This window comes from Thermochaetoides thermophila (assembly GCF_000221225.1).
Source record: "Thermochaetoides thermophila DSM 1495 unplaced genomic scaffold scf7180000011820, whole genome shotgun sequence".
NCBI classification, from domain to species: domain Eukaryota; kingdom Fungi; phylum Ascomycota; class Sordariomycetes; order Sordariales; family Chaetomiaceae; genus Thermochaetoides; species Thermochaetoides thermophila.
Genome location: NW_006383036.1, coordinates 1,032,075 through 1,059,673, shown reverse-complemented (window position 1 = coordinate 1,059,673; position 27,599 = coordinate 1,032,075). Strand labels below are relative to the sequence as shown.

The 27,599-nt window shown below is 54.5% G+C and overlaps 8 protein-coding genes across 8 annotated transcripts; 5 read left to right on the top strand and 3 right to left on the bottom strand.

The window, feature by feature from the left end:
* Window positions 1–3,500: 3,500 nt before the first annotated feature.
* Window positions 3,501–4,879, top strand: CTHT_0052960 (uncharacterized protein; the record flags this gene model as incomplete). The annotated part of the gene is made up of 2 exons (XM_006695571.1): window positions 3,501–4,310; window positions 4,367–4,879. The coding sequence occupies 2 exons, from the start codon at window positions 3,501–3,503 to the stop codon at window positions 4,877–4,879; spliced, it is 1,323 nt and encodes a 440-aa protein (XP_006695634.1).
* A 209-nt stretch (window positions 4,880–5,088) lies between these two features.
* Window positions 5,089–6,555, bottom strand: CTHT_0052950 (salicylate hydroxylase-like protein; the record flags this gene model as incomplete). The annotated part of the gene is made up of 2 exons (XM_006695570.1): window positions 5,089–6,291; window positions 6,397–6,555. 2 exons carry the CDS (start codon window positions 6,553–6,555, stop codon window positions 5,089–5,091), a joined length of 1,362 nt encoding a protein of 453 aa, XP_006695633.1.
* Window positions 6,556–7,523: 968 nt separating this feature from the next.
* On the bottom strand, window positions 7,524–9,362 carry CTHT_0052940 (uncharacterized protein; the record flags this gene model as incomplete). The annotated part of the gene is made up of 2 exons (XM_006695569.1): window positions 7,524–8,770; window positions 8,837–9,362. 2 exons carry the CDS (start codon window positions 9,360–9,362, stop codon window positions 7,524–7,526), a joined length of 1,773 nt encoding a protein of 590 aa, XP_006695632.1.
* Window positions 9,363–9,974: 612 nt separating this feature from the next.
* CTHT_0052930 (putative nickel ion binding protein) lies at window positions 9,975–10,973 on the top strand (the record flags this gene model as incomplete). Its single annotated transcript, XM_006695568.1, has 1 exon — window positions 9,975–10,973. The coding sequence occupies one exon, from the start codon at window positions 9,975–9,977 to the stop codon at window positions 10,971–10,973; it is 999 nt and encodes a 332-aa protein (XP_006695631.1).
* Window positions 10,974–11,489: 516 nt separating this feature from the next.
* Window positions 11,490–15,327, top strand: CTHT_0052920 (uncharacterized protein; the record flags this gene model as incomplete). Its single annotated transcript, XM_006695567.1, has 3 exons — window positions 11,490–11,964; window positions 12,034–12,242; window positions 12,292–15,327. The coding sequence occupies 3 exons, from the start codon at window positions 11,490–11,492 to the stop codon at window positions 15,325–15,327; spliced, it is 3,720 nt and encodes a 1,239-aa protein (XP_006695630.1).
* A 409-nt stretch (window positions 15,328–15,736) lies between these two features.
* On the bottom strand, window positions 15,737–18,156 carry CTHT_0052910 (uncharacterized protein; the record flags this gene model as incomplete). The annotated part of the gene is made up of 3 exons (XM_006695566.1): window positions 15,737–15,840; window positions 16,149–17,918; window positions 17,976–18,156. 3 exons carry the CDS (start codon window positions 18,154–18,156, stop codon window positions 15,737–15,739), a joined length of 2,055 nt encoding a protein of 684 aa, XP_006695629.1.
* A 1,175-nt stretch (window positions 18,157–19,331) lies between these two features.
* CTHT_0052900 (uncharacterized protein) lies at window positions 19,332–21,430 on the top strand (the record flags this gene model as incomplete). The annotated part of the gene is made up of 3 exons (XM_006695565.1): window positions 19,332–19,565; window positions 19,963–20,472; window positions 20,537–21,430. 3 exons carry the CDS (start codon window positions 19,332–19,334, stop codon window positions 21,428–21,430), a joined length of 1,638 nt encoding a protein of 545 aa, XP_006695628.1.
* A 3,688-nt stretch (window positions 21,431–25,118) lies between these two features.
* CTHT_0052890 (uncharacterized protein) lies at window positions 25,119–26,481 on the top strand (the record flags this gene model as incomplete). Its single annotated transcript, XM_006695564.1, has 2 exons — window positions 25,119–25,641; window positions 25,709–26,481. The coding sequence occupies 2 exons, from the start codon at window positions 25,119–25,121 to the stop codon at window positions 26,479–26,481; spliced, it is 1,296 nt and encodes a 431-aa protein (XP_006695627.1).
* Window positions 26,482–27,599: the final 1,118 nt, after the last annotated feature.

Here is a 27,599-nt window from a genome sequence, read left to right as displayed (position 1 = left end):
GCGGTACTGCCGTTGCTGAAGCTACTAGGTGCACTAAGTACACTATACTCTAGGTTCTAGGTATGGAAGGTGACTTACACTACACTGCACTACTCCTGGGAATACCTGGACGTTATTGCGAAAACAAAAATGGTGTATTGTGTTTAGATGGAAAGGTTTGTGGGATGTGTGAATGGTTGGTAATCGGTTCGGTAGAAAGAAGAGGATAAGAGTCGGCAACGAAGCAAAACTCGACAAGAAGAAACAACAATCTTCTGTCAAGTACTGTCGCAGAAACAATGCGCAAGCGCTTGGGACAAGTACTGGTAGGGCAACATTGGCCTTGTTGAGGTCTTATTTCTCTTCCCTGGTCCTGACGACCACCTATATTATTTATTTCATCTCTCTCACCCCTCAAGCTTCTTTCGTCAAGGGTCTCTTTTTGTTTCAATGGAGGTTGGCGTTGGCCAGGAGAATCTCAGCTCATTCATCCTGTTTGTTTTGTGTACCCTCTACTGTTCTCCAGGGGGAAAGTCTTGTAGTCACATGCTTCGATTTGTGCCATACAATTGGGGCAGGGCATAATGGCGCAGACGTTGTTGGGAAAGGAAAGGTAACTGGGCCATGATCGGGGTTTGTAGCACTAGCTTCAGAATACGTACTTTAGCTTTATCCATCTTGTCTGTCTACGTACTCAGGCGTGCGCTGCATGAACTGATGTGAGCTAAGATTTCTAATTTGAAGTTGAATACGGTGTTTGCTGTCTGGCGCATATAAGTGTTTTTCGACCGCGACATTCCAGCCCCGATGACAGCTACTTCTACACGCAGTTTCAATCTGAAGCTAGCCTTGGCTGCTCCAAATCTTCAGCGACGGACATTTACTGAAGATGCGCACAGTTCACATTCCGAAAATCATCTACTAATGGCCGACTTCAGCCGTTCAAACTGTTTTGTCAACAGTTTCTATGGTTGTATAAATGCGCCGACGTCCAAAACACGACTTCCAGACCTCCGCGACCACAGCAGGCTACATCAAACACAAATGCGACAACCCGGCTCTACCCGTCGCTGTCGTCGTGGCAGCTGGCAGCAAGCAGCCCCGCGCGCCAGCGCACAGTGCCGCGGCTCCGGCGCTTGGGTTAGTCGCTGTTGCAAATGGGGAGCAATGATGCGCACAGATGTCGCACAGTTAATACAAAATGGGAAATTTTGCTCTTAGGGTTAGGAGAAATGAAATCGGACTCGAAATTTAAAAAATTGTTAAAAAAAAAATCAACAATGGAATGGAAGTTCGATTGGAAGCAGCTTCGACTGACGTGGAAGGTCAAGAAGTGTTTGAACAAACTTTGGCGCTAGACCAAATCTGGGTTAGTGCGGCGTGTTGAGGAGAAAAGACAACAGCGGGGTCCTTTTTCTGCCCACTTTTTTGAAGTTGGTTCTATTGAAGATCTCACCCTTGACAAGGTCATTGTCTACAGATAATGGGATGCGCAACCGACTGCGTCGACGCTACGGCTTTGCATTTACTCAGTGCTAGCTGCTGTGTGTCAACAACTCCATTGATCACCGATTCGCAACCCCCTTCGTTGCGATTCGTGCGGGGCTTTCCCGGTGTGCAGGGAGTGAAACGGTTTGGGCCCGTTTTTGGGCCTTGGGCTTGGTTGCCAAGGCCATAAGGCGTTGGGGCGTTGGCTGGAAGCGCCAACAGCGCAAGCCCAAGCCTTAACCCTCGTTCGTGAACCGTTCCAATCAATTCATGGTTCGTGTGCGATGCGATTGTGTGGGGAAGAAGCCCGCCCACCAGAAATCTGGAAAACAAAAAAAAAGGGAAGCGATCGATGGATGGGTAGATGAGTGACGGAATAGAAAAAAAAAACTGATCCCTTGTTCTAGTGCGGGAGTGGCCGTTTCGTTCTTTCGTTTTCCTCGTTTCGTTCCCCTTTTATAATCATTCCCACAACCCAGACCAGGAGTTGTGCTCTTTTTCGCAAAATCCTTGTTCCTGCTGCCGAGCGTTCTCCCCTCCTCCTTGGCTGCCGCCGGTTGGCGACGTGTCAGTGTGGGGCAGGGGCCGCCTTCCCTTTTTGATCAAATGTTTCGTGACAGGGAGCGCTGATTGGTCAGATGTCTCAGATGCCCTGGTTTGCGCCCGCTTGCTGGGGCAGCTTGGCAGTTCCACTGTCCCAAGCTGGCAGTTGGTTTCAGCTGCTGGGCTGCCTGGAGAGTGGGACGCTTGATGATTTTCGGCCAAGCGAAAAAGAATTGGCGGTCTGGGAGGAGAGTTGAGGGAGTCACGAGCTTTGAGGGGATCAGGATTGATGGTTTTGGGAATTTAAGGACAATTCTTTATTCAATTCTGCTAGCATCGCGCGGTCAATTACTCGGTATATTTGTCTCAATTGGTGTTGAAGCCAATTGTTGAGTCGGATAGTCAACTTACACCGCTGATTGCTCAATTCAATAGCAGCAGATTTGCTGCCTGTCGACCCTTGTCAGCTGAGTCGAGACCGGTCCGATAATAATTTCTATGTCGGTCTCGAAGCGAAGCTTCGGGCCATCATCGACCGACTTGAAGCTAACTTCAAACAGAGTGCAATGTTATTGAATTCTCGGGTCTATATTCTGCCACGGAAGACATCATTGAGTGTCGCACAGAAGCAGCAGATTAGATCCTTCGACCACCATCACACCTGCTGTTAGAGAAATTGCGAAACTGCATCGAAGCTTTGAACTTTGTGCGTCTGCGAAATCTGAGTGCTCGACATCCACCGTTCGTCTGCGCGACATTGATGATCAGCCACGAGGAGAGTAGTGCTACGGTGCCGCCTCTAGCCGTGGCGGCTAGTTATCTTTGCGCTAACACCAAAATCTGCACATGATATGCGGTGGAGTTGTGGAAAAGTTGGAAAGCGGAACAATTCCCGAACTTTTGGATGTTGGTACCGGCCGCGTGTCCAACGCCATCCCGGCCGTTGGGTTCACTGCCGCCGCTGCAATGCAATGCTGGGCTGGGTTCACGCGTTGACACGGGACGAGATGAACAATGACTTGGTTTTGATGTCAGCGGCAAGGTCGAGAAAGATGCTCATCGATGGGCTTGGAATGGAACAGATAGGGGGATCTGCCTGACACCCGGTCTCCCGATAGCCGGGTGTGCGACACCGGCCCGCGTGCGATTCGTGGAATCATCGGGAAGGTCATGGCTCATGACCTGCGAGTCCTGCTCAGCGGTCTGTCATCAGCTCCACCAGAAAGGCGCGTTTGACATCGACAAGCCCACATTCCACAGCCGAAGCAACCAGGTCGACGGCGGGAGCAGCTCCCGGGTTCATGGCCCCGGCACTGCTCCTACGTCAATCATCGGCCCCTTCCGTGATGGATCCCGCTAGTGATAGAAGTTTTTTCCCCCCTTTCCCAGCCCGCCTTAATTACAGCATTCATAATGACATAGGCTCCCATTGATCTGGCGATGTGGTTGCAACCAACTGCACGCTTCCGTCGCCGATGACATCGCCCAGCATGGTCGCGGACTCCGACATTGAGAAAGGCGGCCATTTGTCGCACCCCGATGACGTCTCGACTTCCGGACCTGAGGATGCTGCGCATCAAACAGACAGCGAGCAGCTCGAGAAACTCGACTCAGAACCGCCCAATGGGGGGTTACTTGCATGGTCTCAGGTGCTGGGCGGTATCTTGCTCAACATGCTTGCCTGGGGCTATCCCACCTCGTTCGGCGTCTACCAGCTCTACTACCGCGACACCTTGAAACTCCCCGAATCCCAGATCTCATGGATCGGCTCGCTGCAGGTCTTCCTCGCGTGCGCCATGTGCACCTTCTCGGGCCGACTGGCGGATGCGGGCTACATCAAGTCGACTATCATCGCCGGCTCATTCCTTATCGTCTTCGGCACCTTCATGACTAGTCTGGCCAAGGAGTACTGGCAGTTCTTTTTGGCGCAGGGCATCTGCGTCGGCCTCGGACTCGGCATCATCTTCATGCCCCCCGTGTCAGTCATCAACTCGTATTTTACAACGAAGCGGTCGTTCGTGCTGTCCGTTGCTGCTACCGGGACGGGGTTTGGTGCCGTCGTGTTTTCAGCTACTGTCCAGTATCTTATCCCTAAAGTCGGCTTCCCGTGGGCTGTCCGGTGCGCAGCCTTCGTCGCGCTAAGCATCGCTACGCTGGCAGTCCTCATCCTCAGGCCGCGGCTGCAGCCTAGGAAGTCTGGGCCGCTGTTTGAGTGGGAAGCGTTCAAGGAGGCTCCGTATGCATTCTATACCCTCGGAGCGTTTTTGTTCTTTTTGGCCCTATACTTTGGCTTCTTTTATGTAAGTGTTCCCCGTTGTTTTTTTTTGTCGACAGTAACGACTGCTCACACTAGCAGATAAACGCATACGCCCGTAATGTTATCGGCTTCTCAACTACAAACTCTGTCCAGCTTATCTTGATTACCAGCGGCATGAGCGTCCCGAGCAGGCCCATTGTGGGCTTCCTAGCAGACCGCTACTTCGGCCCCATCAATCTCTACATCCTCCACACGCTGATCCTCGGCGGCCTGGTCTTTGCCTGGATCGGCGTGCACGACCGTGCTGGCATGTACGTCTTTGCGTTCTTCTTCGGCCTGGCCAACGGTGCTGCCCAGGGCTTGTACTCGGCCGCCCTGGCCAGCCTGACCACCGACCCGAGGAAGATGGGCACCCGCTTCGGCATGGTGTGCACCATCATGGCGTTTGCCACGCTTGCGGGTCCGCCGATTGCTGGAGCCATCATCGACGCTACCGATGGGCGGTATCTCTATGCGCAGATGTGGGCTGGCTTGCTTCTCATCCTGGCTGCGTGTGTCATCGGGTGCTCGAGAGTCGCGGTCACCGGATGGAAGTTCTGGGTGAAAATTTGACGTTGTGTGTCGCGAGAGACACTGGGGCTGCTCCCGACTGACATCTATCTTTCCATAATAACATCCGAGACATGCATAGACCCGCAGTTGGCGACATAAGGGATCTCGGGGAGGGATAACATAATGTGTTTTGTTGCACGTTTCACGATAGGTACGCTTGGATACACAAAAGTAATGTTTTGGTATAGATCTACTGTTCGTCAATACCATCAATATGGGTTTTCCTGGTACGCCTTCTCGGCCTCAGCATATGCATCGTACCCGTATAGGACTGGCTGCACAACGGGACACGTCCAGCGACTGGGGAACGGCCCTTCCAGCTCCTTGCCTAGCTGGCTGATCATCAAGGCATCGCGCTTCTCCTGCTCTGGCCCGTCCTCCATATGCGAGTCATCTCTTTGCTTAAACGTCTCAAGCTGAATCCACCTGCCTCTCTCCATCCTCAACTTCTGATACAGCTTCGACACCACGGGCAACTGTCTCTTCATCTCACTCCTCCTAACTTTCCCCAACAACGACCCAAGTACTGCCGCATCCTCCAAACTCGAGTTCGCTCCCTGCGCAAGGTAAGGCAGCATCGGATGGCAACAGTCCCCGGCCATGAAGAACGTGCCCTGCTTATTCGCCCACTCCGGCAGCGCATCCAACCAGCACAAGCGCCACTTATGCACCGTGCTCTTCACCTGCCGAAGGAACTTGCCCAGCAGGGGGTCCCAGTCCTTGAACTTCTCCCTCATCTCATCCATGTCACCCTCGATCTTGACCACATCAGCCGGTAGATCATCCGGGCAGAGGAACACCAGGTTCAGTACCTTCCCTGCGCACACAGAGTACCCCACGCAGTGAGCTCTCGGTCCAAGCCAGAAATTTACTGTCGGGTTGGCGATGAACTTCCTCAACTCTTCTGCATCCTCCCCCTCTAGCTCATCCGCCCGAATGGTAATCCTGTACGCAAGATCCCCTGTGAGTATGGCTGGGCTAGGCCGCCCAAGAAACTGCGGCCTAATCTGACTCCACAACCCATCCGCAAGCAGCACCACATCCCCCTCTGCCGCTTCCACATTCTCCCTATCCAGCTCCCCCGTCACGGGGTCCCTCCTCTGCACATACACCCTCGCCTCTTCGAAATCCACCTTCGTCGCGCGACACCCCAGCCGGATTTCCACGCCAAGCTCTTTACACCGCGCTACCATCGCCTGCTGCAGGTCGACGCGGTGCAGGTCCCAGAAGGGGTTGCCGTTGTAGCGGGCGAGGATCTGGGTTTGGAAGTTGGGCTCGTGCGCGAGGAGTTTCGTGCCATCGTAGCGGTGGACGGAGAGGGAGGAGGGGATGGCAGCGAGGGGGTGGAGGGAAGAGTAAAGGCCCCAAGCGCGGAGGAGACGCGTGCCATTGGGTGTTATTTGAAGGCCGGCCTTAAAAGGATATGCGGTTAGAGGGACTGGATTGAAAAAAAAAAAAAGGGGGGGGGGGAAAGGTTTTTGGGCAGGCGGGAGGGGGAGGATGAAAGGGGGACGTACGCCGACTTCTTGGAGTTCCTTGACGGTTTCGAGGACGGTGACTTTGTGGGAGGGGTTGGCTAGCTTGGTCGAGAGGGCTGCGCCTAGGCCGGCGAGGCCGGCGCCGATTATGAGGAGGTGGATGCCTTCATCGGCGCCGTTTTCTTGATCAGTCGTCATTATGAGAGTGGAAGATAGGCGGGAAGGAAGAGATGCAGCTGTTAGACAAAGTAGTAGTATAATTTACCCCTTCGGTAGTCCGATGAGGAGGTGGGTGATATGGTAGTGAGACTTAAGCAGCCACTTTGTCTATCTCCCAATCATCGAGAAGCTGGATATAACATAACGTCCAAACAACAATGGATATACGTCCTCGTTACCACTATCAAAACCGCGGGCCATCGGTATACACCCTTCAATGACTACCCCCTCCTGCATACGTGCTCCTCCACCAGGCGAGGTACCTTTTCAGGAGAACGAATCCCTAGCCTTTCCCCCTAAATCCATCTTAACCCCTCGAAATCGCATCCCTCCAGCCGCGATCCCGCCAGGATGAATATAGTTGGCCGTTACCGGCTATGAAATAAGTTAGTCTGGTGTAGCGATTCCTCACACCACTGCTTCCCCCGCGATTCCCCAGGCACTAGTGTGTGGGGGAGGGCGGGGCGGCGGGTACCGAGGGCCTGGGTTCGGGAGACGGAGCCGAGGCGGCAGAGGTGATCGGCTAGGCTTTGGGGTTGGCTGGGAGCTTGGCCCTCGGGTTAAATGACATCTCGTGTCAACATTCGTCTAGTGACAAAGAGGTTGAGAAAAAGAGATATTCATGGATGAATGTCATTAGGAAAGAAGATGAGACGTGGGGAATTAGTGGTGTAGGGGTATCTAATCCATTTTTTTACCACCCTCTATCATTTTTTTCTTTCTCTCTCTCTCTCTCTCTTTACTTTTTTTTTTTTTAAAAAAAATTCTGCGTGAAATACCTGCTTTATGTGCCAGAAGTAAACATCGTAATAAGAACCACAACCATACCCAGTCCACACATGATACAGTTTGCTTGCTCCTGTATCTTACTTCATATAGCAAGGCTGCCTTTTCATATCCTCATAATATTACCCCCTCTCGGAATACCCATTCAGCCCTAGGCAGGATTAAACCCCATACCCCTCCAACTCTTCCTCCGTCACAATCCACTCCTCCTCCTCTCCCCACGCAGGCGCAAGCGCGAAGCTGCCCTGAATCTTGCCCATTCCATAAGCAACACCACCCATCTGGCCCGACTGTGTCGGCGCCTGTGCTTGACCCTCGCCATCGGGCTTGATATCCGCCTCCTCGATGAGCACAACAGTAGACAAAAAGCTGGCCTGTGTGCCTGGCATCATCTCCAGCTTCATGCCGCCCCAGGAGAGCTCCACGCGGCCGGACTTGCGCACAATCAAGTCGCCTAGGTAGCCTCCCTGGTGGAGCTCGTCGCCTTCGGAGTCGTCTTCCTCCGCATTTTCAACGTCGTCGGGATTCTCTTTCTTGACTTTGGTCTTGTCGCTGGGGTTTTCTTGGGTGAGATCGATGTGCGCGGGTGTTTGGTTCAGCATCACAACATCGTCATCATTCGGCTCGGACTTGACCTTCCCTGCGCGGGAGACCGCCTTGAGAGGGGGTAGCACACGCGGGAACTGGAATAGGAACATGTGTCCTTCCAGCGAAGGGTTAATTGCACCGCCCTCTTCGGTAGCAGCGACATCATCGCCTGAGATGGTAAACAGATCGAGGTTGCGCTGCAGATCCTCAGCCAGAGCTTCGGCTTCGGGATCCCTCAGCCCGGCGGCAGACTTCTTCTTAGGTTTCTGCTCGCCGACAAGCGCCTTCTTCTTAAGCTCGGGCGAGTCGGGGGCCTTGATGCCCTCGGGGATGGCGTCCATGTCCATTGCATCAGCGTCGCCGGGTTCTTTTTTGATTTTGATGTCGTCGCCACCACTACCACCACCACCACCACCACTACCACTACCACTAATCAGTTCTTCACCGGAGGGACCGCCCACGAAAAGGCCTTCTTCATCGGAGGATTCGGAGACTTCTCCGCCGGCGTTGTCTTGCGCTTCGATCTCGGCGGCTGTGGTCAAAGTGACTTGCTCTTCTTTGTGTTCGATGCGGCGCACGCCCATGGGCAAGATGGGCTTCTTCTTCTTTTTGGTCGATGTGACCGAGGCGTTGTCCTCGTCCTCGGAGATCTCCACGTAGTTGTACAGCCGGTCGGCGTTGATCCTGTTGCCTTCGATGAGGCTGGACGTGCCGTATCCATCCTTTGAGTCACCCTCGCGCTTGATGTAGCCCCCGCCAGAGCCCGACCCAGACGCGAAGGCATACCCGCCTGTGCTGGATGAGCCACCACCTCCTCCAACTGCTCGTCGTTAGCTTGACGCATACTTCAACGAATCCCAAACAGGTAAGCAAAAGGGAAACATACAACTCATCCCCGCCGCGAGCGGCCCTGCAGCAGCGGTACTTCTCAACCCTCCTCTCAACCCACCCCGTCCCCGTCCACGACCGCGTCCCCGACCCCGCGCAAGGCGGGCCAGTCGTCTCGCCTCTTCGGCATTGCGCTGCTCCTGAATGCGCGCCTGTTCTTCGGCGAGCCTGGCACGCTCCGTCTCGCTACGGCGCACGGCCTTGGGCTTGAATTTGCTGCTGGAGGTACCGCGGCCGGTCGAGGAGGAAGAAGAAGAAGCCATGGCAGCGGTTGTGCTGGTAATGGTGGTGGGGGGTCGGGTGGCGGAGGAGGATGCGACTACGGTTGTTGCTGTGGTCGTCGTCGGGGCCGAGGTAGAGGGGGCTGGTTCGGATGCAGTAGCATGGGTTTCAAAAGAGGCAGCGTCGGTTGATTCTGAGGAGGTCGTCGTCGTCGTCGTCGCCGCCGCCGCCGTCGTTGTAACTGGGACGGTGGCGCCGCCGCGGTCGCGGCCCCGCCCTCGGGTCGTTGGTTTCGGCGGCATTTAGATAGAGGGGAAGGAATGATTAGAATAGATTGGTTGGGCGGGCAAACATGTGGTTGAGGTTGATGTGGCGGTTGGGAGGAGGAAGAGGAGGAAGAAGGTGTCAAAAAGTGTCATCGCGCTCTCGAGTCGCTTGAACTTTTGGCTGCATTTCTTGACGTGCCCCACTGCAAGCGCATTGGCAGGGGTGCACGGCTGGGGTGGTTGAAGCCGCCCAGGGAGGGGCAGCAATTGATAATAATCGATAAGGGTTGTGTGTGTGAGGGGCTGCCCCGCAGTTAACCCTGAACGTGGTTGCGCGGGGGAAGTGCTTCCAGAACAGACCAGTGAGAACGAGGAAGCAGGAAATGGCCGATTCAGCGCTGGAGGACTCCTTTCCGGATGTTCCAGAGAGCTTATATGCAGTTTTGTGTCGCTACACCTCACTACGATGTCTTACCTTGAGTAAAGCGTTAGGTAAAACACTATGGTGATGCATGCCCCTAATGGTGGGGTTGTACCTCTACCTCAGCGATAAGAACCCCGACTTCGCATATTCAACTCCCTCGCTCCCATCGTCTCCTCCTCTTCAACCCCTCTACAAACCAAACTCACCAACATCATGAGGTGACCATGAATTCACCCTTCCCAAAATCCTCCTCCTCCCCCGGGAAGGGGCGCATTGTGGTGCGCCTAGGGCCGGACGGCTCTACGTCCCGCCTCGAGACATGCACGTACCAGTACCCACTCAAGCTCATTACGCCGATGCGCCCGTCCCAGACCAAGAGCGCTCTGGTTTTTTTACTTTCTTACGGAGGCGGTCTAGTTGCGGGCGACACGGTTAATCTGTCTATTGACATCCAGCCGGGCGCGCGGCTCAGCGTCGTCACCCAGGGCCACACCAAGATCTTCAAATCTCCTACTCCTGACGTCGTCACGCGGCAGACGTTGACAGCCGAGATTGCGTCCAGCGCGGCACTATGCTTGTTACCTGACCCCGTTCAGCCTTTCGAGGGGAGTGTCTATGAGCAGCTGCAAGTGTTCAAGGTTGCCCGTGGGGGGTCGCTGTGCTTGTTGGACTGGGTTACCCAGGGGCGAGCGGCAAGGGGGGAGCATTGGAGTTTTGTGAGATGGACGGGGAAGAATGAAGTATGGATGGTTGATGGGGATGGGTCAGATGGAGAGAGATTGCTGGTCAGGGACTCCGTTATCCTCGACTGCAAGCAGGTACATTCTCAGATACCAGCGCTACGGGATGCGATGCATGGCATGGGCGTCGTCGGGACTCTGATACTACGGGGCCCACTGATGAAGCCGTTGGGGGAGTTCTTCCTGGCTGAGTTTGCTGCACTTCCGAGGTTAGGAGCGCGCGATTGGAGGAGTGAGGAGGCGAAGAAGGCAGAGGAAGAGAAAATGTCACCGCATGAGAGATGGAGGGCGGAAAGGATCCAATGTGAGAAGGAGAACAAGCTGCTGTGGTCGGCTGCTAGTGTTAGAGGCTGCGTGGTGGTCAAGTTCGGGTCGCCCGAGGTCGAGGCCAGCCAGCGCTGGCTTGGGTCAATGTTAGCGAAGGAGGGAAGTATTGCAAGGCATTTTGATGAGCAGGCCATGATGTGCCTGAGGTGTCACTGAGGGGGTGGTGATGTCTGATGTTGTTTATGCAAGTATCGGGGCAAGCTGGGCAGCATGGCGCTGGGGTGGATTAGAGGGATTCTGTTGAGTCTCCTTGTTTCTGGTTATGATGAAGGGGATATTAATGGACATACTCGCGCTATTATTTCTCAATTGTTTGAATGCAATCACATTTTATAGAAGATTGTGGGAGCAGTCCTGAGTGTCTTAAACTTAACCGGGGCCTGTAATTTGAAGTTCAATAAGTGCATACCCAATAAGCCGATCTGCAGGCAGCGCGGGTCGGTGGGACCATGCACAGCGGGGGGGAGCGCCAATCCACCCAAAATAACCTGGCGATGGAACTCGCTTTTGACGCGTCAATTGCCAGAGCCACAACGCCATTGCTCGTAGCCCGCAGCCCCAACGACCCTTCGCATCCCCTTTCCCGCTCCTGCTCGTCTGGCCACGAGCTGCCCGGCTGCAATACAAGGTTCCCAAAAGTCAAATGTAATGCCATCCACGCGACAACCACTCATGGAGACCTCCGACAACACCGCGACGAGCTCGCCCGCGCCCTCGTCATCCGCTGCGACCACCGCGCGTAGGTCCGGACGCGTCACCAAGCCGCCCGCCAAGTATGTGCCCGAAGTTCCTGTTGCCACGAAGCGCAAACGCGCTGCCGATGCCGATAATGACGACGACGTCGAGAACGAATCGCCCGACGACGCCGACGGCCTGAGCGAACTTGACGCCGACGACGACGATGCCAACGACCCCGACCACGATGATCCCGAGGCCTCGTCGCGCCGCTCTTCCAAGAAGAAGAGGAAGCCCTCCGCGTCGCAGTCGTCTAAGCCGAGGAAACCCGCGTTGAAGAAGCCCAAGGTTAATGGCGATGCCCCGGCGGCGACGCCAGCTATTACTACCACCAGGCTTGTTAGCAGGCCGAAGAAGACGGTTCGCATCGCTGCCATTGCTCGCGGCGATGCAGAGGGGCTCTATGGTCCGTGTTATTCGATGATTGCCGCGCGATAAGTGCACCTTGCTGATGTCTGAATTATTTTTTTCTTGTTTACAGCCAACATCTTTACCTCGGGCGACTCGTCCGACAAGGTCGCGACGGATTGGTTTCACCAGTATAGGGCCAACGATACCGCTGCTGTGGCCGACCTTGTCAACTGCATCCTGCTGGCGGCTGGATGCGACCAAAAGGTCACTGAAGACGACATTCGCGACCCCGAGAACTGCTCCAATAGGCTAGCCGAGCTCCAAAATGTCTACACTGAGGTATGTCGGTTTCGCCAAAATGCCCGCGTACAATGCTAATTCTTCACAGGAGGGAATCACCGACTACCCCCTCATCTCCAAAGAAAAGTCCAGCAAGTCCTTCCGCGAGCTGCTGGTCGGCTTCTTCCGGTCGCTCGTCACCATCCTGCACGAGACCGACGTGCTGTACACGGACAGCGCCCTGATGGAAAACATCGCGCGCTGGGTCGCGTCCATGTCGTCATCAACCCTGCGGCCCTTCCGGCACACTGCCACCACCGTCGCGCTCTCCATGGAGGCTGCCCTCGTGGAAGTCGCTAAGACGCTGGACGCCCGCATCAGCAAGATCGCCGCTCAGGTCGACGCTGAGAAGAACCGCAAGGGCAAGAACAAGGAGAGGTTGGCTGAATTCCAGAAGAGCTTGACCCAGGCTGAGCAGTACCGTCAGATCTGCCAGGACCAAATTACGGATTTCTTCGAGACTGTTTTTGTCCATCGTTATCGCGATATTGACGCGAAGATCCGGACAGAGTGTGTCGAGGCCCTCGGGACATGGATTTGGACGCTGCCCGATTTCTTCATGGAGCCGGAGTACCTGCGCTACCTGGGCTGGATGTTGTCGGATATTGTCCCGCAGACACGACTCGAAGTTCTGAAGCAGCTGGCTCGCATTCTGAAGCGCGACGCCTCGAAACTGGGACACTTCATTGATCGGTTTCGTCCACGCCTCGTCGAGATGGCCACGAAAGACGCCGACGTCAACGTCCGTGTTGCTGCTGTTTCGGTCATGCAAATCCTGAAGGGCAGCGGCATGCTGGAACCTGATGAGATCGATTCCGTCGGCCGGCTGATTTTTGATTCGGAGCTGCGTATCCGGAAGGCTACTGTCGAGTTCTTTGCTGGTTGTGTCAACGACTTGATCGAGTCCAAGGTCGAGGATCTTGGCGGTGATGATGCTATTGATGAGATGCTGGGCGAGGATCCTGGGGACGACTACCTGTCTCCTCGCAGGGAATGGATCATGGTCAAGTGTTTGGCCGAGCTGCTGGCTGCGTATGATGCGCAGCTCGAGGAGGAGAACAAGACGCAATCACCCCGCGGTCTGGATATTGCCGTTGAAATGGTTCAGGCCGCGCCGCCTGAGACGCGCATCTCGATGGCCTCGCAAGTCTTGTTTGAGTATGTTGAGGAGGTCAAGAAGTGGGAGCTGCTTGCCGGCTATCTGCTCTATGACCACACCACGAGCACAAAGTCCAAGTCATCCTCGTCCAAGAAGGTATCAAGCGAAGAGGCTCTGAAGAATGCCATGGCCCCCGAGGGCAAGGAGGAGACCGTCCTCCTCGAGGTTTTGGTGACTTCCGTCAGGTTAAGCCTAGCATCAGGCAAGCAACGGGGCGATGGCGGCGATGACGACACCGTCGTCCATCTCGCCAACATCATGCCCCGCTTACTCAGCAAATATGGCGCGGAAGCCAGCACCGCGGTGCTCGTTCTGCGGCTGAGCCACTCCCTGCCTCTTGATGTGTTCCAGCAGCTGCGCCAGGACGCGACCACGTTCAAACGGCTGCTGGGCGACATCTCGAGCCAGTTCGTCCGGCATGTCGATAGAGGCGTCATTGCCGAGGCGACCGCGGCGCTGCTGCACGCCCGCAAGTACGACGAGCTACGCGAGACGACCGACGAGGAGATTGCCAACCTTTGGGAGAATTTCGTCAACGCCCTGAGGAACATCGACAAGCAGCGCGACCTCGGCGTCCGCGCCAACATGACGCTCTCCGGCATCACGCAGTTCGGCAATGTCCTCCTCAAGCTCAGCAAGCTCGCATCCATCGCCGATTGCGTTGACATCCTCGAAGCAGAAAGCACAAACGACGACTCCCAACGCCCACTCATCGAGCTCCTTATCAAAGCCGTCCACCGCGGTAAACTCGACCAAGTCGACGAGGAACTCGACGACCTCGAAGACGAAGCCGTCTCCTACGCCGTCCAAGCCAGCCACTTCTACTTCATGTGGAAGGTCCGTTCCCTCATCTCCTCCATCAACACCCGTGCGGAAATTACCGCCCTGACTATCGAGCAACTCGCCATCCTCCGCAAATCCTTCGCCAACAACCTCATCTGGACGCTCTCCTCGCGCGGCACGAACGACGAACTCCGCCTCTTTGCCACAGGCGCCCTCTGCGACCTCCACGTCCTCTTCGCAACCCTTCGCGAAGCCGCCCAGCCCAAGAACCAATCTTCTACCAACCCCTCCCTGCCCCCCAGGGAATACCCCACCCTAGCCCAACTCTTCGACCCCATCCCGCAAGCCCTCATTCCCGAGCTAATAGAGATATACTCCGCCGCCGAGCGCGCCTACGCCCGCGCCATCGGGCGCGACCTGAACAAACCTTCCCCAGACGAACTCGCCCCCTCGGACCCCAACGCCCTGCCCTTAGGCGACGACGGCGCAGAGGTGGAAGTCAACCTCGAAGGCGAGGACGCTGATCTCTCTGACGTGGACGATCTTAATCAGCTCACCCCGACAGAAAGGAAGGCAAGGGAGCTGAAGCTGGAACGGGCGCTGTGCGAGTTGGCGGGGAAGTATGTGCTAGCTATATTGGCCGGGGTGTTGGATAATAAAGGGGGTAGGTTGAGGAGGAGGATGCTGAGGAATCGGAATAAGCTGGGGGCGAATTTGCGGGAGACGGTGGCATTTTTGGAGATGGATGAGGGACGGTTGAGGGAGAGGGTTCTGGCGGGGGAGGGGAAGGGTAAGAAGGGGACGTCGGGGAAGAAGAGCGCGGGTAAGACCGCTGCGGGGAGCAGTAAACCTGCTGCTAGCGGGTCAAAGAAGGGCAAGGGCCCTCTTAGTGAAGAGATCATTATCGAGGGTGACTCTAACTCTGAGCTGTCCGAGCTCTCTGAACCAGAGGACATCGTCGAGGATATGGATGACCCCCAGGAAGAAAGCTCAAGAAGGAGACAAGGCGACCTTGTTGACGACCCAATCGATGAAGATGAAGAACAAGACGGAGGCGGAAGCAGCAAGAAGGATAAGGGAAAGGGGAAAGAAAAGATCGTGGACGCGGATCGGATGGATGAGGATAGCGTGTTGGGGGACTAACCTGGTAAGGAGGGTTGTGTGTGATACCGGATTTGTATGCCTGCCTGCGTGTTGGGTCTTCAAAGGCAAGGGTTAGGAATGCTGTGGTAATGCTGGATTGACGGATTGATCGTGATGCTCTTGCTAAGAGATCGAAGGATGAATGGCTGGTTTGGCTGAATGAACGGAATGGGTATAACGACGGCCATTGATTGCGCGGTCTCCTTAGTTCTTGCTCCGTCTGGCAGTTTTATTATCTGGATTGCTTTTCATTTCTTCTGTGTCTGTTCGCTGATAGGATTGCGTACCCGAATTGTAGTGGTGCAATGGAGGCTTTAGTCTTTGGCCTGACATCTCTACTCGGTTGCTGAGTTGTTGATGTCCCTTTACCATATCCTCGCGCGAGGGACTTCGGTGAGATGTCAATGACTTACTTGATTTTGGCCTTACCTTGTTTGAGTGGCTTGATGTACAGATGTATGGCCGAATGCCCAAGGTACTGCACAAAATACTCATTGACTATCCCAGAAGTGCCTAACAATATCATACAAATCGTAGTCCAGCATATAAGGCAAATTACCTTTTCGGAGTATATCCATAAGCATCATCCAACCCACCAACCCCCCCCCCCCCACCCAAATCTTGACGGCTCCGGTTCCTTCTAGCCCCCAGCATTACAATAATGTAGACCCTTCAACAACAAATCTTAGTCCCAAACAACCCAAAACACCTCAGCCACCTCTTCCCCTCCGGCCTGCCCTCCACACAAACCCCATACTGCTTTATACAACACGCAAACGGCCGATTCGACACCCTCGCCCTCCATTCATCAGCATCTTTACTCCCATATTCCCTCTCATCATCCGAGCTATCCAGCGGCGGCCGTTCCAGGTTCAGCGCCTTATCCGCCGCCCCAGGGGGCTGGTGTCGTGGCCGAGCAGCCGCAGCTTTTTGCTTTGCTGCTTGTTCCTTTCCCTGCTGCACTTGTGTTTTGACTTCCTCGAGGTTCCCCCACAAGGTGAACATGCGCTCGCGCAGGGTCGCTAGCGCGCGGGTGTCCTTACGGAGATCGCAGGCGTCGAGGCCGGTGAGGCATTGCGCTTCGGCGTTGTCGACGAGTGCCCAGAGACGGGGACGCGGTTTGTTGGTGGAATTCTCGCTGTTGCTGGTGTCGGAAGCAGGGGTTGGGTCCTCAAGTTGGAGGAAGAAGCGCCATTCCCAGATGCGTCTGCTCTCTGATTCAGCAGCTTCGTCTTCTTCAGATTTAGAACAGGACGCTGACGAGTCCATGTCGGAGCCGTCGTAGTCCGAGATCATGTCGAACTCGCTGACCTTGCGGCTGCAGGCGAAGTCTTCGAGGTTCGGCGGCCAGAAGTCGACGACACGTACAAAGGCCTGGTACTTGGCGCAAACGAAGGGCAGGAGGAGCCCAACAGGCTGCTGGTCGACTGTGGGGTTGTAAATGGTTGGCTCGAGGATGGACTCGATGGTCGAGTCGGGCACGTCGTCGTGCTTCTCGCAGGTGACAGCTTGGTTGAGATTGAGCTGCTGTTCCCGGTTTTGCTTCCCCCCTTTTTCCTTCTGCTCCCGGATCCGGCGTTTCAGCTGCCGACGCAGCTTGGAGTTGAGTTCCTGCTTCTCGCCTACGCTGGCTTCGGAGGCCTTTCGCTTTAGGCCGGCTTCTTGAGCAGCCTTGATTTGCCTGAGATCTTCTTTCACTTTCTTTCCATACTCAAGCTTTCGGCGGATAGCATCCTTTAAGCGGGGGTCTACGGTGTCACGGTTCGTTGTATCCATGAGCTGTACATTGACTCGAGAGGCGGAAATGTTTCGTTCTTCGCGCATAAACCCCTCCAGATACTTCCCGTCGCGGCCATACTTGATCTGGACGTTCCGTAGATACACCCACTGCTTGGCTGAGACGTGGTTTGTAATGAAGCTGGCGTGGGGTTCGTAGCAGGTAATTTGAAGCGACATTTTCCCATGAGGCCCATACCACTCCTTCTTGGAGGCCTGACTGCTGGCCGGAAGGTAGCCGTAGGGGTCGCCGGCGAGATTGGGGACCATATCCCAGGCCTGGGGGTGAAATGCCGAGTTTTCTGTGTAGTCAGAGACGTAAAGTGTCACCATGTCGAGGAAAGCATGCGGCTCTCTGACGACTTCCACGATCAAATCGCAGAATTGGCCCTCATGGACATCCTTGAGCAAGGTGAACTTTTCTTTGACGTTCAACGACTGGGCAGCGCGCTGCTGAAACTCCTCTTCGGTGGGAAGCAAACACTTGTCGATCTTGTGGTACATCCATGACACATACAAATGCTCCTCAGCAGTGAGCGAATGCTTGTCTCTTCTCGTGGGGGGCTCCAGGGCTGGCTCGGCAGGGTGCGGCCACTCGGGGATTCTGCATGCCTTGTAGACTTGGATGATAGTGGCCTGGTTGGTGATCAAGGAGGTTCTACCATTGTAGTGTTGAAGCTTAGCATCGATGATGAAGACAATATCTCCCACATTGCACATCGGCATGTCAGCCTGGGGGCGAAAGATGCTAAAAACGATGCCGTCATTTTCGTACTCGATGGAGAGGTCGTATAAAGTTAACTCAGACTTCCAATCTGTGATATATGTCAGAGCAAAGGTCAAGAGAGTAGATGGAGAGGAAGAGTGCTCACCCGCCCCCTTGGTTTGCTTGGGCAATCGTTGATCCTTCACCAGACCAACAACGCATACAAGGCTACCAAAAGGCCTCTTTCCGTCGAGTAAATCTCTAATTGTATCGACCCGTTGGGGTAAAGGTGGTTCGGCTGGATACTGGGGGGCATGTGCCCTCTGCAGCCCAGTTGTGTTGGGCATTCGAGTGAAGTCCGTCACGAAAGCTGGTATTATAGCAGATATTGTGATGCAAACTGGAAGTGACCTCAAAAGAAGTGCCAATGGCAGAGTTGGTACGGATCAGTTTGGTTCGAATGATGCTGGCCAATGGATGACGGCACGGAGAGAGACCAGAAAATGAAACGATACAGCACTGACGAGGAACGGGGGCAGCAACTCAGTATGAAAGGAAACTAAACGGCCTACATCATTATAATTATGACGGCACCAAGATGAGCGTGGATGACCTGTCCAAACCGTTCATTGTCACTGGTCAGCTCCTTGTTTCCCACATCTTTGCCTGGACTCATCAACAACGGCCATAGATGGGGACGACGCGCTTCCCTTGCGCGATCCGCATTCGTGGGTACGGAAGTCGCCAATCCCACACGCGTGCATGTGCTCTGCGCCCAGCTTTTACCTATTGGTGGTCCGTGCTCCAGCCCAGTGACACCTGGGGTGCTGTCTCTGAGAGGGGCAACAGACCCTTGCTTCCGCGGGCAGGCTGGATGCCTCAGGCATGACACAGGGCGAACCCCGCAGTTCCGTCCGCGCAAAATCACTGGCTGCCGACTCGACCAGGTGGGGCAACGGGCAGCACAGCTGGGCAAGTGTGGGCAATCCATGCTTGTCGGACAGTCGAAAAGCAAGAAGTGGGAGTGACGGGAGTGGAGGGCCGGTGACTCCAGCGGAGAGAAAGCCAGAGGGAGGACCAACGGGCACCTGGGCACAGTGGGCAGTAAGTGGGCAGAAGCCGGGAGGGGCCAGAGGCGGGATTTCAGTTTTCTGCTGCAGCCCTGGGCCCGGCATCCCCAAATTCTTTTTCATTGTCTCAAAACAATCAAAACTCTGCGCGGCAACCGAGAACCCCTCCATCTGCCCGCACCTGAACTCCCACCTTAATCATTTTCATTCCCATCATCCCCATTATCGCTCAGCCTGCCACTAGCTGCGGCTGTCTGCCATTCTACGCAACGCACACAACACGCTGCGACGTCTAAGTTCTCTGCAGACCGTCTTCTCGTTGTTGTTTTGACCGTCGTCCACCTGCGCTTCAGGTCTCCCCCCACCCGGACACGACTTTCTCCCAACACATTCCTACCTTAGCTTCCAGGTTCACAGCAACCCACTCAGCACAACCACCACAAACCGTAACCATGGCCGACCGCTACATTCCCGAGCATCGCCGCACCCAGTTCAAGGCGAAGAGCACCTTCAAGCCCGAGGAGCTACGCCGTCGCCGCGAGGAGCAGCAGGTCGAGATCCGCAAGGCGAAGCGCGAAGAGAACCTGGCTAAGCGGCGCGGTATTGGCATCGGTGACAATAGGCCCGGCGCGTCCCTCGGTGCTGCCCCCGACAGCGACGATGAGAGCACCCCGACTGAGAACCAGGTACGTTTGCCAAGGAATTTTTTTTGTCAACTAGAGCTCGCATTTTCAATCGTTTCTCTGCATGTTTCATCTCGTCAAACTCATCCCAGTTTGCCCTCCCTCTCTTGTGTCTTCCTGGAGCTGCTACATCATGCTTCTTGCTTCCACCCCACCTGGCTACCCCGCCGTGCGCTGCGGTCATGGCCCATCGCAAACCGTCTTTGGCTTGACATGACCTCGGCCTGGCCGCATGCTTCGCAATTCTACGATCAGCACAACGGCTCAACCAACTTCACTGCTGTCCTGTGGCTTTTACTATGCAAACTTCGCAGTGCCAAACACAAACTTTTGGCTTTCCCTGTTTCTCTCATTTGTGGCAGTTCCATGACGTCTGATCACGTGCTAACAAGATGCGCAGCTTAGCGAGGAGCTCCCCCAGATGGTTGCTGGCGTCTTCTCCGACTCGATTGAGCTCCAGATCCAGGCGACGACCAAGTTCCGGAAGTTGCTCAGCAAGGAGCGCAACCCGCCCATCGAAGAGGTTATTCGCACCGGTGTCGTGAGCCGCTTCGTCGAGTTCCTGCGCTCTCCCCATACCCTCGTCCAGTTTGAGGCCGCTTGGGCCCTCACCAACATCGCCTCTGGTTCTGCTTCGCAGACCCAGGCCGTCATCGAGGCTGGTGCCGTCCCAATCTTCGTCGAGCTGCTCAACAGCCCTGAGCCCGATGTCCGTGAGCAGGCCGTCTGGGCCCTTGGCAACATTGCCGGTGACAGCCCTCAGTGCAGAGACTATGTCCTGAGCTGCGGTGCTCTGCCCCCTCTGCTGAACCTTCTGGGCGACAGCCGCAAGCTTAGCATGCTCAGGAATGCCACCTGGACTCTTAGCAACTTCTGCCGTGGCAAGAACCCGCAGCCTGACTGGGCAACCGTAAGTCTCCGGCTCTAGTTTTTTTTTTTGTGATTTTGTTGAATGATGGCTAACCATATGCTAGATTTCCCCTGCCCTTCCTGTCCTTGCCAAGCTCATCTATTCTCTGGACGATGAGGTGCTAATTGATGCCTGCTGGGCCATCTCCTATCTGTCGGACGGTTCCAATGATAAGATCCAGGCTGTCATTGAGGCTGGCATTCCCCGCCGTCTGGTTGAGCTGCTCATGCACGCTTCAACCTCTGTTCAGACCCCTGCGCTGCGCTCCGTTGGCAACATCGTCACTGGCGATGACGTCCAGACGCAGGTCATCATTAACGCCGGTGCCCTGCCTTGCCTGCTGCACCTTTTGAGCTCCAACAAGGACGGTATCCGCAAGGAGGCCTGCTGGACCATCTCTAACATCACCGCCGGCAACTCTGCCCAGATCCAAGCCGTCATTGACGCCAACATCATCCCGCCCCTCATCCATCTCCTCCAGCACGGCGATCTCAAAACCCGCAAGGAGGCTTGCTGGGCTATTAGCAACGCCACCTCTGGTGGTCTTCAGAAGCCTGACCAGATTCGCTATCTGGTCTCTCAGGGCTGCATTAAGCCACTCTGCGATCTTCTTGCTTGCCCCGATAACAAGATTATCCAGGTTGCTCTGGACGGTCTGGAGAACATCCTTAAGGTCGGTGAGCTCGACAAGCAGGCTGCTGGCGAGGGCGCTATCAACCGCTACGCCCTGTTCATTGAGGAGTGCGGTGGCATGGAGAAGATCCACGACTGCCAGACCAACGCCAACGAGGAGATCTACATGAAGGCGTACAACATCATCGAGAAGTACTTCTCGGATGAGGAGGAGAATGCCGACGAGGCCATGGGCCAGCCTCAGCAGTTTGGCTTTAACGCCAATGGTGTCCAGCAGGGCAATTTCAACTTCGGCGCTAATGGCACCGAGTCGATGGACATGTAAATGAGCCTCCGATATTGACAGGACACCAGGGTCGAGGGAGTGATTGGCGGGAACAAACACGTTGCCGCGCGCCGGGTTCTCCGAACGTGTGACGCCAAAACAGCTCCGCCCGTCGATTCCTCCCTGGTCATCGGCCGCTCCCCTGCATGGTTGGACTCCGCGCATCCGTCCGGCATGCAGTCCCTACCACGCGCGCCGTTCTTCCCCGCTTCCCCCCATCAGACAAGCGAGACAACACGGCATGCCTATTTATGCCTTAAAAGGCTGACCATCACACCCCCCCCTTTACCCATCACCCCCAACACCCTAATCCCCCTAGTTCCCCCAACCCTCCTAAACTTTTGTCCCCCACATATTCCCCAGCCCGACAACACGTGACCCCTTTTATCTAATTTTGTTTGCTTTTGAAGACACTCACGCAACCCCAAGGGAGAGATGTTCAGCATAGAGAGAGAGAGAGAGAGAGAGAGGGAGGAGGAGGTTCAGGTCATATGGTAGCTTGATAGCTCCAGCCTGATGGATGGAAATATACCGGATGAATGCATGCATGCATGTTACGAAACTGCGTGGGGAGGAGGAATTCATTGGTGCAGTTAAGTTAGAGCAAAAAGAAAAGGGTCTGAATGGTAGCTTGATAGCTCCAACCCTGGGAAATGCTTAAGAGAAGTGAGATAAGTGAAATGAAAAGAAGGTCAAAGAACCATGACGTCCACACCGCGCCGAGGTGAGGAGGAGGAGAGCAACAGGGTGACAGTAGGGTCAGACAGTGATGTGCTGGCCTAGCTTCGACGCGTCTGCACCGCACTTGCTGGTCGACCTTTGCTAGTGGCTTGGTCAGAGGCTGGTGAGAACGTGGTTGCAAAGTTGTGGACAAACCAGGGTCTTTCGACCGCAGTCAGATCACCAAGTGGTTGATCTGACACTGTCAGAGATTTTGTTACTACCCCACGCTAGAAATGAACCATGGTACTTTTTGTTTGGAGGAGAAGGGGGATGGATGTTGTATGTGTGCGTGGGTTTAAGGGCTGACTGGCTTGATGGATGGAAGCTCGGGAAGTTTGGTCGATTCGTGTTGTTGATTTGCGCAAATAAGACAGATACTTTTAGGGAGATACGATAGGTAAAATGGAGCTGTGTTTATGTTAGGTGTGTGTGAGTGTGTGTGGTTCAAAAAGTGGCTGTGATGATTTATACGGAATCTTCACAAAACATTATGTCTTTTCTTCTCCCTCCCTTCCCCCCCCCCCCCCCCCCGGGGTGGATCTACACTTCTTGGGCACACAACTCTTGTCCATAATCAAATTCGAATCAGAACCCCCTGAGTTCCATTACCAGAATTTGTTGCCTGGTATTGTCCTTGGGAAAGTCAAGTGCTGATTTGTCTGAGTCATGCATAGCCAAAGTAAAGTGGCTGTTGTATGCTGCGAAAGGCTTTAAAGTGAGAAGTGTCGAAAGCAAAGTTGAGAATGAGGTGAACTATTAGTGTCACGAGACAGAAGGAGCCTATCGGTGGGACATGAAAAGGCAGCATTGCAGGCAGCAATTCACCCCCCCCCCCAAGGCAATAAGAAGGAGCATATCGGTCTGGGATAAGGGAGCTAATAGAGGTAAGATGTTACTTGTACAGAGCACGGGTGGGTTGAGATTTTGTTAGACTGAGAATAGAGATGAATGATGCCAGTATGTTTGATATCTGGGTGTTTCCGTAGTAGCAGGTCCTTGATCTAGTGACTACGAGTATGAACGGGATCCTTTTTTTAAGATGCTGCTTGATTCAAGCGACATTGGAGCAATTGTTGGTCAAGAGTCATATTGAATGGCCGAGCTATGGGTCTGACTTTCAGAAGCATAAGACCATAATTTCTTTCGCCACTGAGAGCTCTAACCGCAAGACCACGACCAAGGATTGCAACGATGTTTATCGGTTCAGCATGAATCAGGAGACTGCAATTGTAATGCCTGATCTTTGGGCCTACATGCAGTGACACGCAGTGGTGTGATGAGCGGTGTAGTGATCCGAGGAACTTCGGCTTGTTGGTGAGCTGTTCGTTGAAGAGGAGCCATCACGAAACGGCGATGTTCGATGGGAACAATAGGCAGATACTGAGCAAGGCCAGTCGAGCTTTCAGAGCCAGGAATGAATAATGCTTGTCAAGGCTTCAGCAACTGTTTCGTTTCCCGAAGCAGGAAGCCAGTGTGGACGGTTCCTGTCACATGCCGCTGACACATGCCAAGACAACGACTCCTCTATGCAGGAAATGGGGCTGATTTTGTCAACTGCTCGGTCCGTTAAGAGCATGCGCTATGCAACTATCTAGAGCTTTTCTGCGTCACAACATCCTGACATGTCGTTATCGCGTTGTGGGCATCCCTGTCGAGCTGATGGATGCAAACCGCGGCCAGGTCCCGTCCGGCATATGCAACGCGGTGGAAACCATGAGCTGGACCAGGAGCTTGGACAGAGCTCTCGATGTCTTGGGATATTTGGAGAAACATCGCCAGTAACGCTGCGAGCAGGATCGATCAGAGAGTTAGAAAACTCTGCATGCACTAAACAGAATCAAAACTGCTCGATGCAACGCTAGCTGCGCTAGCAAAAATTCCCTGTAGGCTGTTCCGAAAATCCCCCCCCCCTGTCAAGCAGAAAAAGGCTGCAGCTGCAGGGCATCGTTTCTGGACATCTGGGCATGCTGGGCTGGCTTTGTTGCCACGTGAAGATAACATCGGACACACGCCCACCTAAAATTTGGCAGGCAAGAAAGGTCAGGGTTGCCCTCTGCCCATTGGCAGATTGCACTGAACTCCTGCTCGCATTCTACAACACCACTCTGGACACAGCGAGCGGACTTAGAAAAGTGGATAAGTGACAATAAAGGGCGGAGCCTGCAAGAAAGGAGAACCGAGTAAAAAGCTTCCAGGTGAGCCTGAGCCCAACCGAAGGCATCTGATCCATCTTGAGCTTTGTCCCGGCATTCTGACCAGCTGCCTGCTGCTTCCTCCTCAACAGACCAAACCGCTGCGGCTGGCATACAGACAATAACCGTTTTGCTCTCCCACGTCATCTGTTGTGTGTGTGCGGCCGCGGCACTGGAAGCGACCGACCGGCCGACTTGCACTGGACTGGACTGGACTAGGCTTCAGATGGATCACCACCGAATCGTTGACCCCATCCCCTCGTCCCCTCTTGGAAGAAGCCATTGACGAATACGATCCCCGCGACCTTTATCTCCCCTCCCCCCCCCCAAAAAAAAAACACACAGCCCTCTAGATCTTGTGTTGCAACGACCTGCAACCGCCTCTACAACGAAGTCGCAACGCAGCTCGCCGCCAACCGTCGACGAGCATCTGCAAGCTTTCATTTTTATCCCGCCTTCACAGCTGATCTCGGTTTCCCGGGTTCGAGTTCCCATTCCTTATCCTACCCCGCGTCGCCTCTCTGAGCTTCGAACTCGACTTGACCCGTGGTTGGTTGGACGCGCGCGCAGTACACAATTATTCGTGTGCCGCTTGCCACTCGATACTTTTCTCTCCCCTTACCACAAACAAAACCTACGTCAGTCGCCGAGTCAACGTGCGATTCACAGACATCGATCAGAGCCGCAAAGACCTAGTTTCGCTGCGCCCGACAGAGGGCGGGCAAATTTCCTAACTCCTGTCAAGTCCCCATACTCAAACTGCCGCCGCAACCATGTGGTGGCTTATCAGCGCCTGTTCCAGCGCCATCTTCCTGCTGAGCATCGTCCTCTCGATCCCCATCTCCTTTGATGTCGGGGGCCGCGATGCCGGCTTGGCCTACTCGCTCTCGCTGTTCCTCTTTTACCTCTTCTACAGCACCAGCAAGCTCCTGACCCCGGAGAAGTCGCGCGTGCGCTGGCTGATTACCCATCTCATTGGGCTGTCGCAATGGGTCGTTATCCCAGCTCTGCTCATCTGGTCTCTCGATCGCTTCTCGGTCGATGCGGGCAGCGCCAACTGGGTGACGCGCACGTTTTCGCATCTTACCGGCAGGCATAAGACATGGAAGGAGTGGTTCTTTGGCCAGGAGGGGTTCTTGGAGACTGTCGCGCTTGGCGCCTGGGATAGCACGCTCAGCTACTCGAGTCCGGTGTTCCAGCTGCTCGAGGGCTTCTGTAGCTTGCTCGTCATCCAGGCTGCTGGGCAGATTACCAGGTGGCTTGTTAACCGTGGGAGGAGTGACACTTGGGTTGTAGGTACAATTTGTCCCTGACTGTCTATCCACGTTGCTGACAAGTCAGATGCTGCTCCTCGTCTTCTCAGGCTCCGTCATCTCCAGCGCCCTCTACTTCCTATGGCGCGTAATCTCGTTCCCACAAATCAACAAGTTTGACGCCACTCTGATCGGCATTGCGATGACTACTGCGCTCTTTCTATGCGCCTACGGCATCGCCAGCGGCCGCGGGAACCCTGTCGAGTCCTCACTTCTCTTCGCCTACACCGTCCTCTGCGTCTACCAGATTTTCACCGATTACCAGCCCTCCCCTGAGGCCGCGGCTGCCGCGGAACAGGCCGCTGCTGCCCAACCCGACTTCCCCCCTCTCCCGCCGATCATCATGGCGTCCTACTCGACTCTCATGCACATCCTGGGCAGCCTTCCAACTGCGGTCAACTCCGCCTTCCAGTTCCTCTACGCCGCCTTTCAGACCATCACACCCTCCGTTATCATCTCCCTGACCTACCGCACCATCGTCTTCTACTGCGCCACGCGCATCATCCCTGCCGTGCGCGAGCTGGGCGCACGTGCGATCCTGGAGGATCCGTCGTTGGAGGATTCGGAGGACTCCGATGCTGCCAACAGGTTGTTGGGTTTCTTAAGTTGGTTCTCGCCCTCCATGCTCATCGCGCTGTATACCTCCCTGCTGCTTCAGCACTTTAGTGTGTCGGCTGATGATGCTGGGTGGACGCTGCGCGCGGGGGATGTCGGTGGGAGTACCTGGCGGTGGGTGAATATCGCTGCGACGATGGGGTTGTATGCTGTGGAGTTGTATCTCGGTGGGGATGGCGATGGGGGTGCGCATTGGAAGACGGATTGAGTGGCTCAGCAACGCTTTTGTTGGGCACAATTACCTAGGTACTTACGCCGAAGGGCTGGTTCGTCGGTTAAGGGGTAGAGCAAGGTGACTACTGCTCGAGCGGATATGATATCTACCTAGAAGGTTGAACCTACTAGAAGAAAGGAAGGGCTTGAAACTACGATACCCAAGGCTAGGCCTGCAGCGCCAGCCTGTTCTAGAAGGATCATGGAAGGACGGACGAATAGCTACTTGCTACTTAAGGAAGAAGAACTGCTACCTAAGGAAGGAAAGGTTGATCGGTTTGGACGAAGGAATTGTGCAAGGAAAAACAAAATATGGAACTGAATTAGGGGATATCGGACTGGTTTTCATGGAACCCGAGTAGTCAATCCCCTGAGCGAGATAGAACGGATGGGCTTTTTTTTTTTTTATTTTACCTGATTTTTTCTCCTTTGTTTCCCCCCGCTGGACTCATTCTAAGACAAACAACAAGTCCTTTTATCTACACACACACACACACACACACACACACACACACACACACACACCCCTCTTCCCTAAGAAATAATGTTGATGTCGCTAAAAAATTTATCCTATCTTATCCATACTGCATCTCTTCCTGGGGACTATTCCTGTCCATGGCGCATAAAAGACTTTTCCACCGAAGAACGAGGATGGACTTCCCTTTCCTTTTGTCTGCTTGTGTGTACTCGGAGGTAATGTACTAAAAAGGAAAGAAGGAATGTGAAAGAAGAGAATGAATGGTTTTTAGGAGGGGTTGATTTGGGAGAGAGAAAGGTCAGTCGGTTGGTTGGGATGGTAATAACTCGGTACCTTGGTTCTCAAATGGTTGGAGTTGTATCCTCAACTTTCTGCTTGTTCACACAGCGAATGGCGTTTGTTGGGTATATGGTGAGGGTAAGGAGCTTGGGCGATTGGTTATGAAGATATCTCTTGTGTCTCGACTCGATCGGTCGGTGTCTCTGGCTTGTGTCTCTACCTGCTAATGTCTTAATAACTCGTCATATGCCATTATCTTATCTGTCCCCGGTTTTCATCCCTCGAAAGTCTGGTCCTCTGAGCTGAGCTGTGCTGAGTTATTCTCTCCTTTATATTGTTGCGGAGAAAGTGATGTC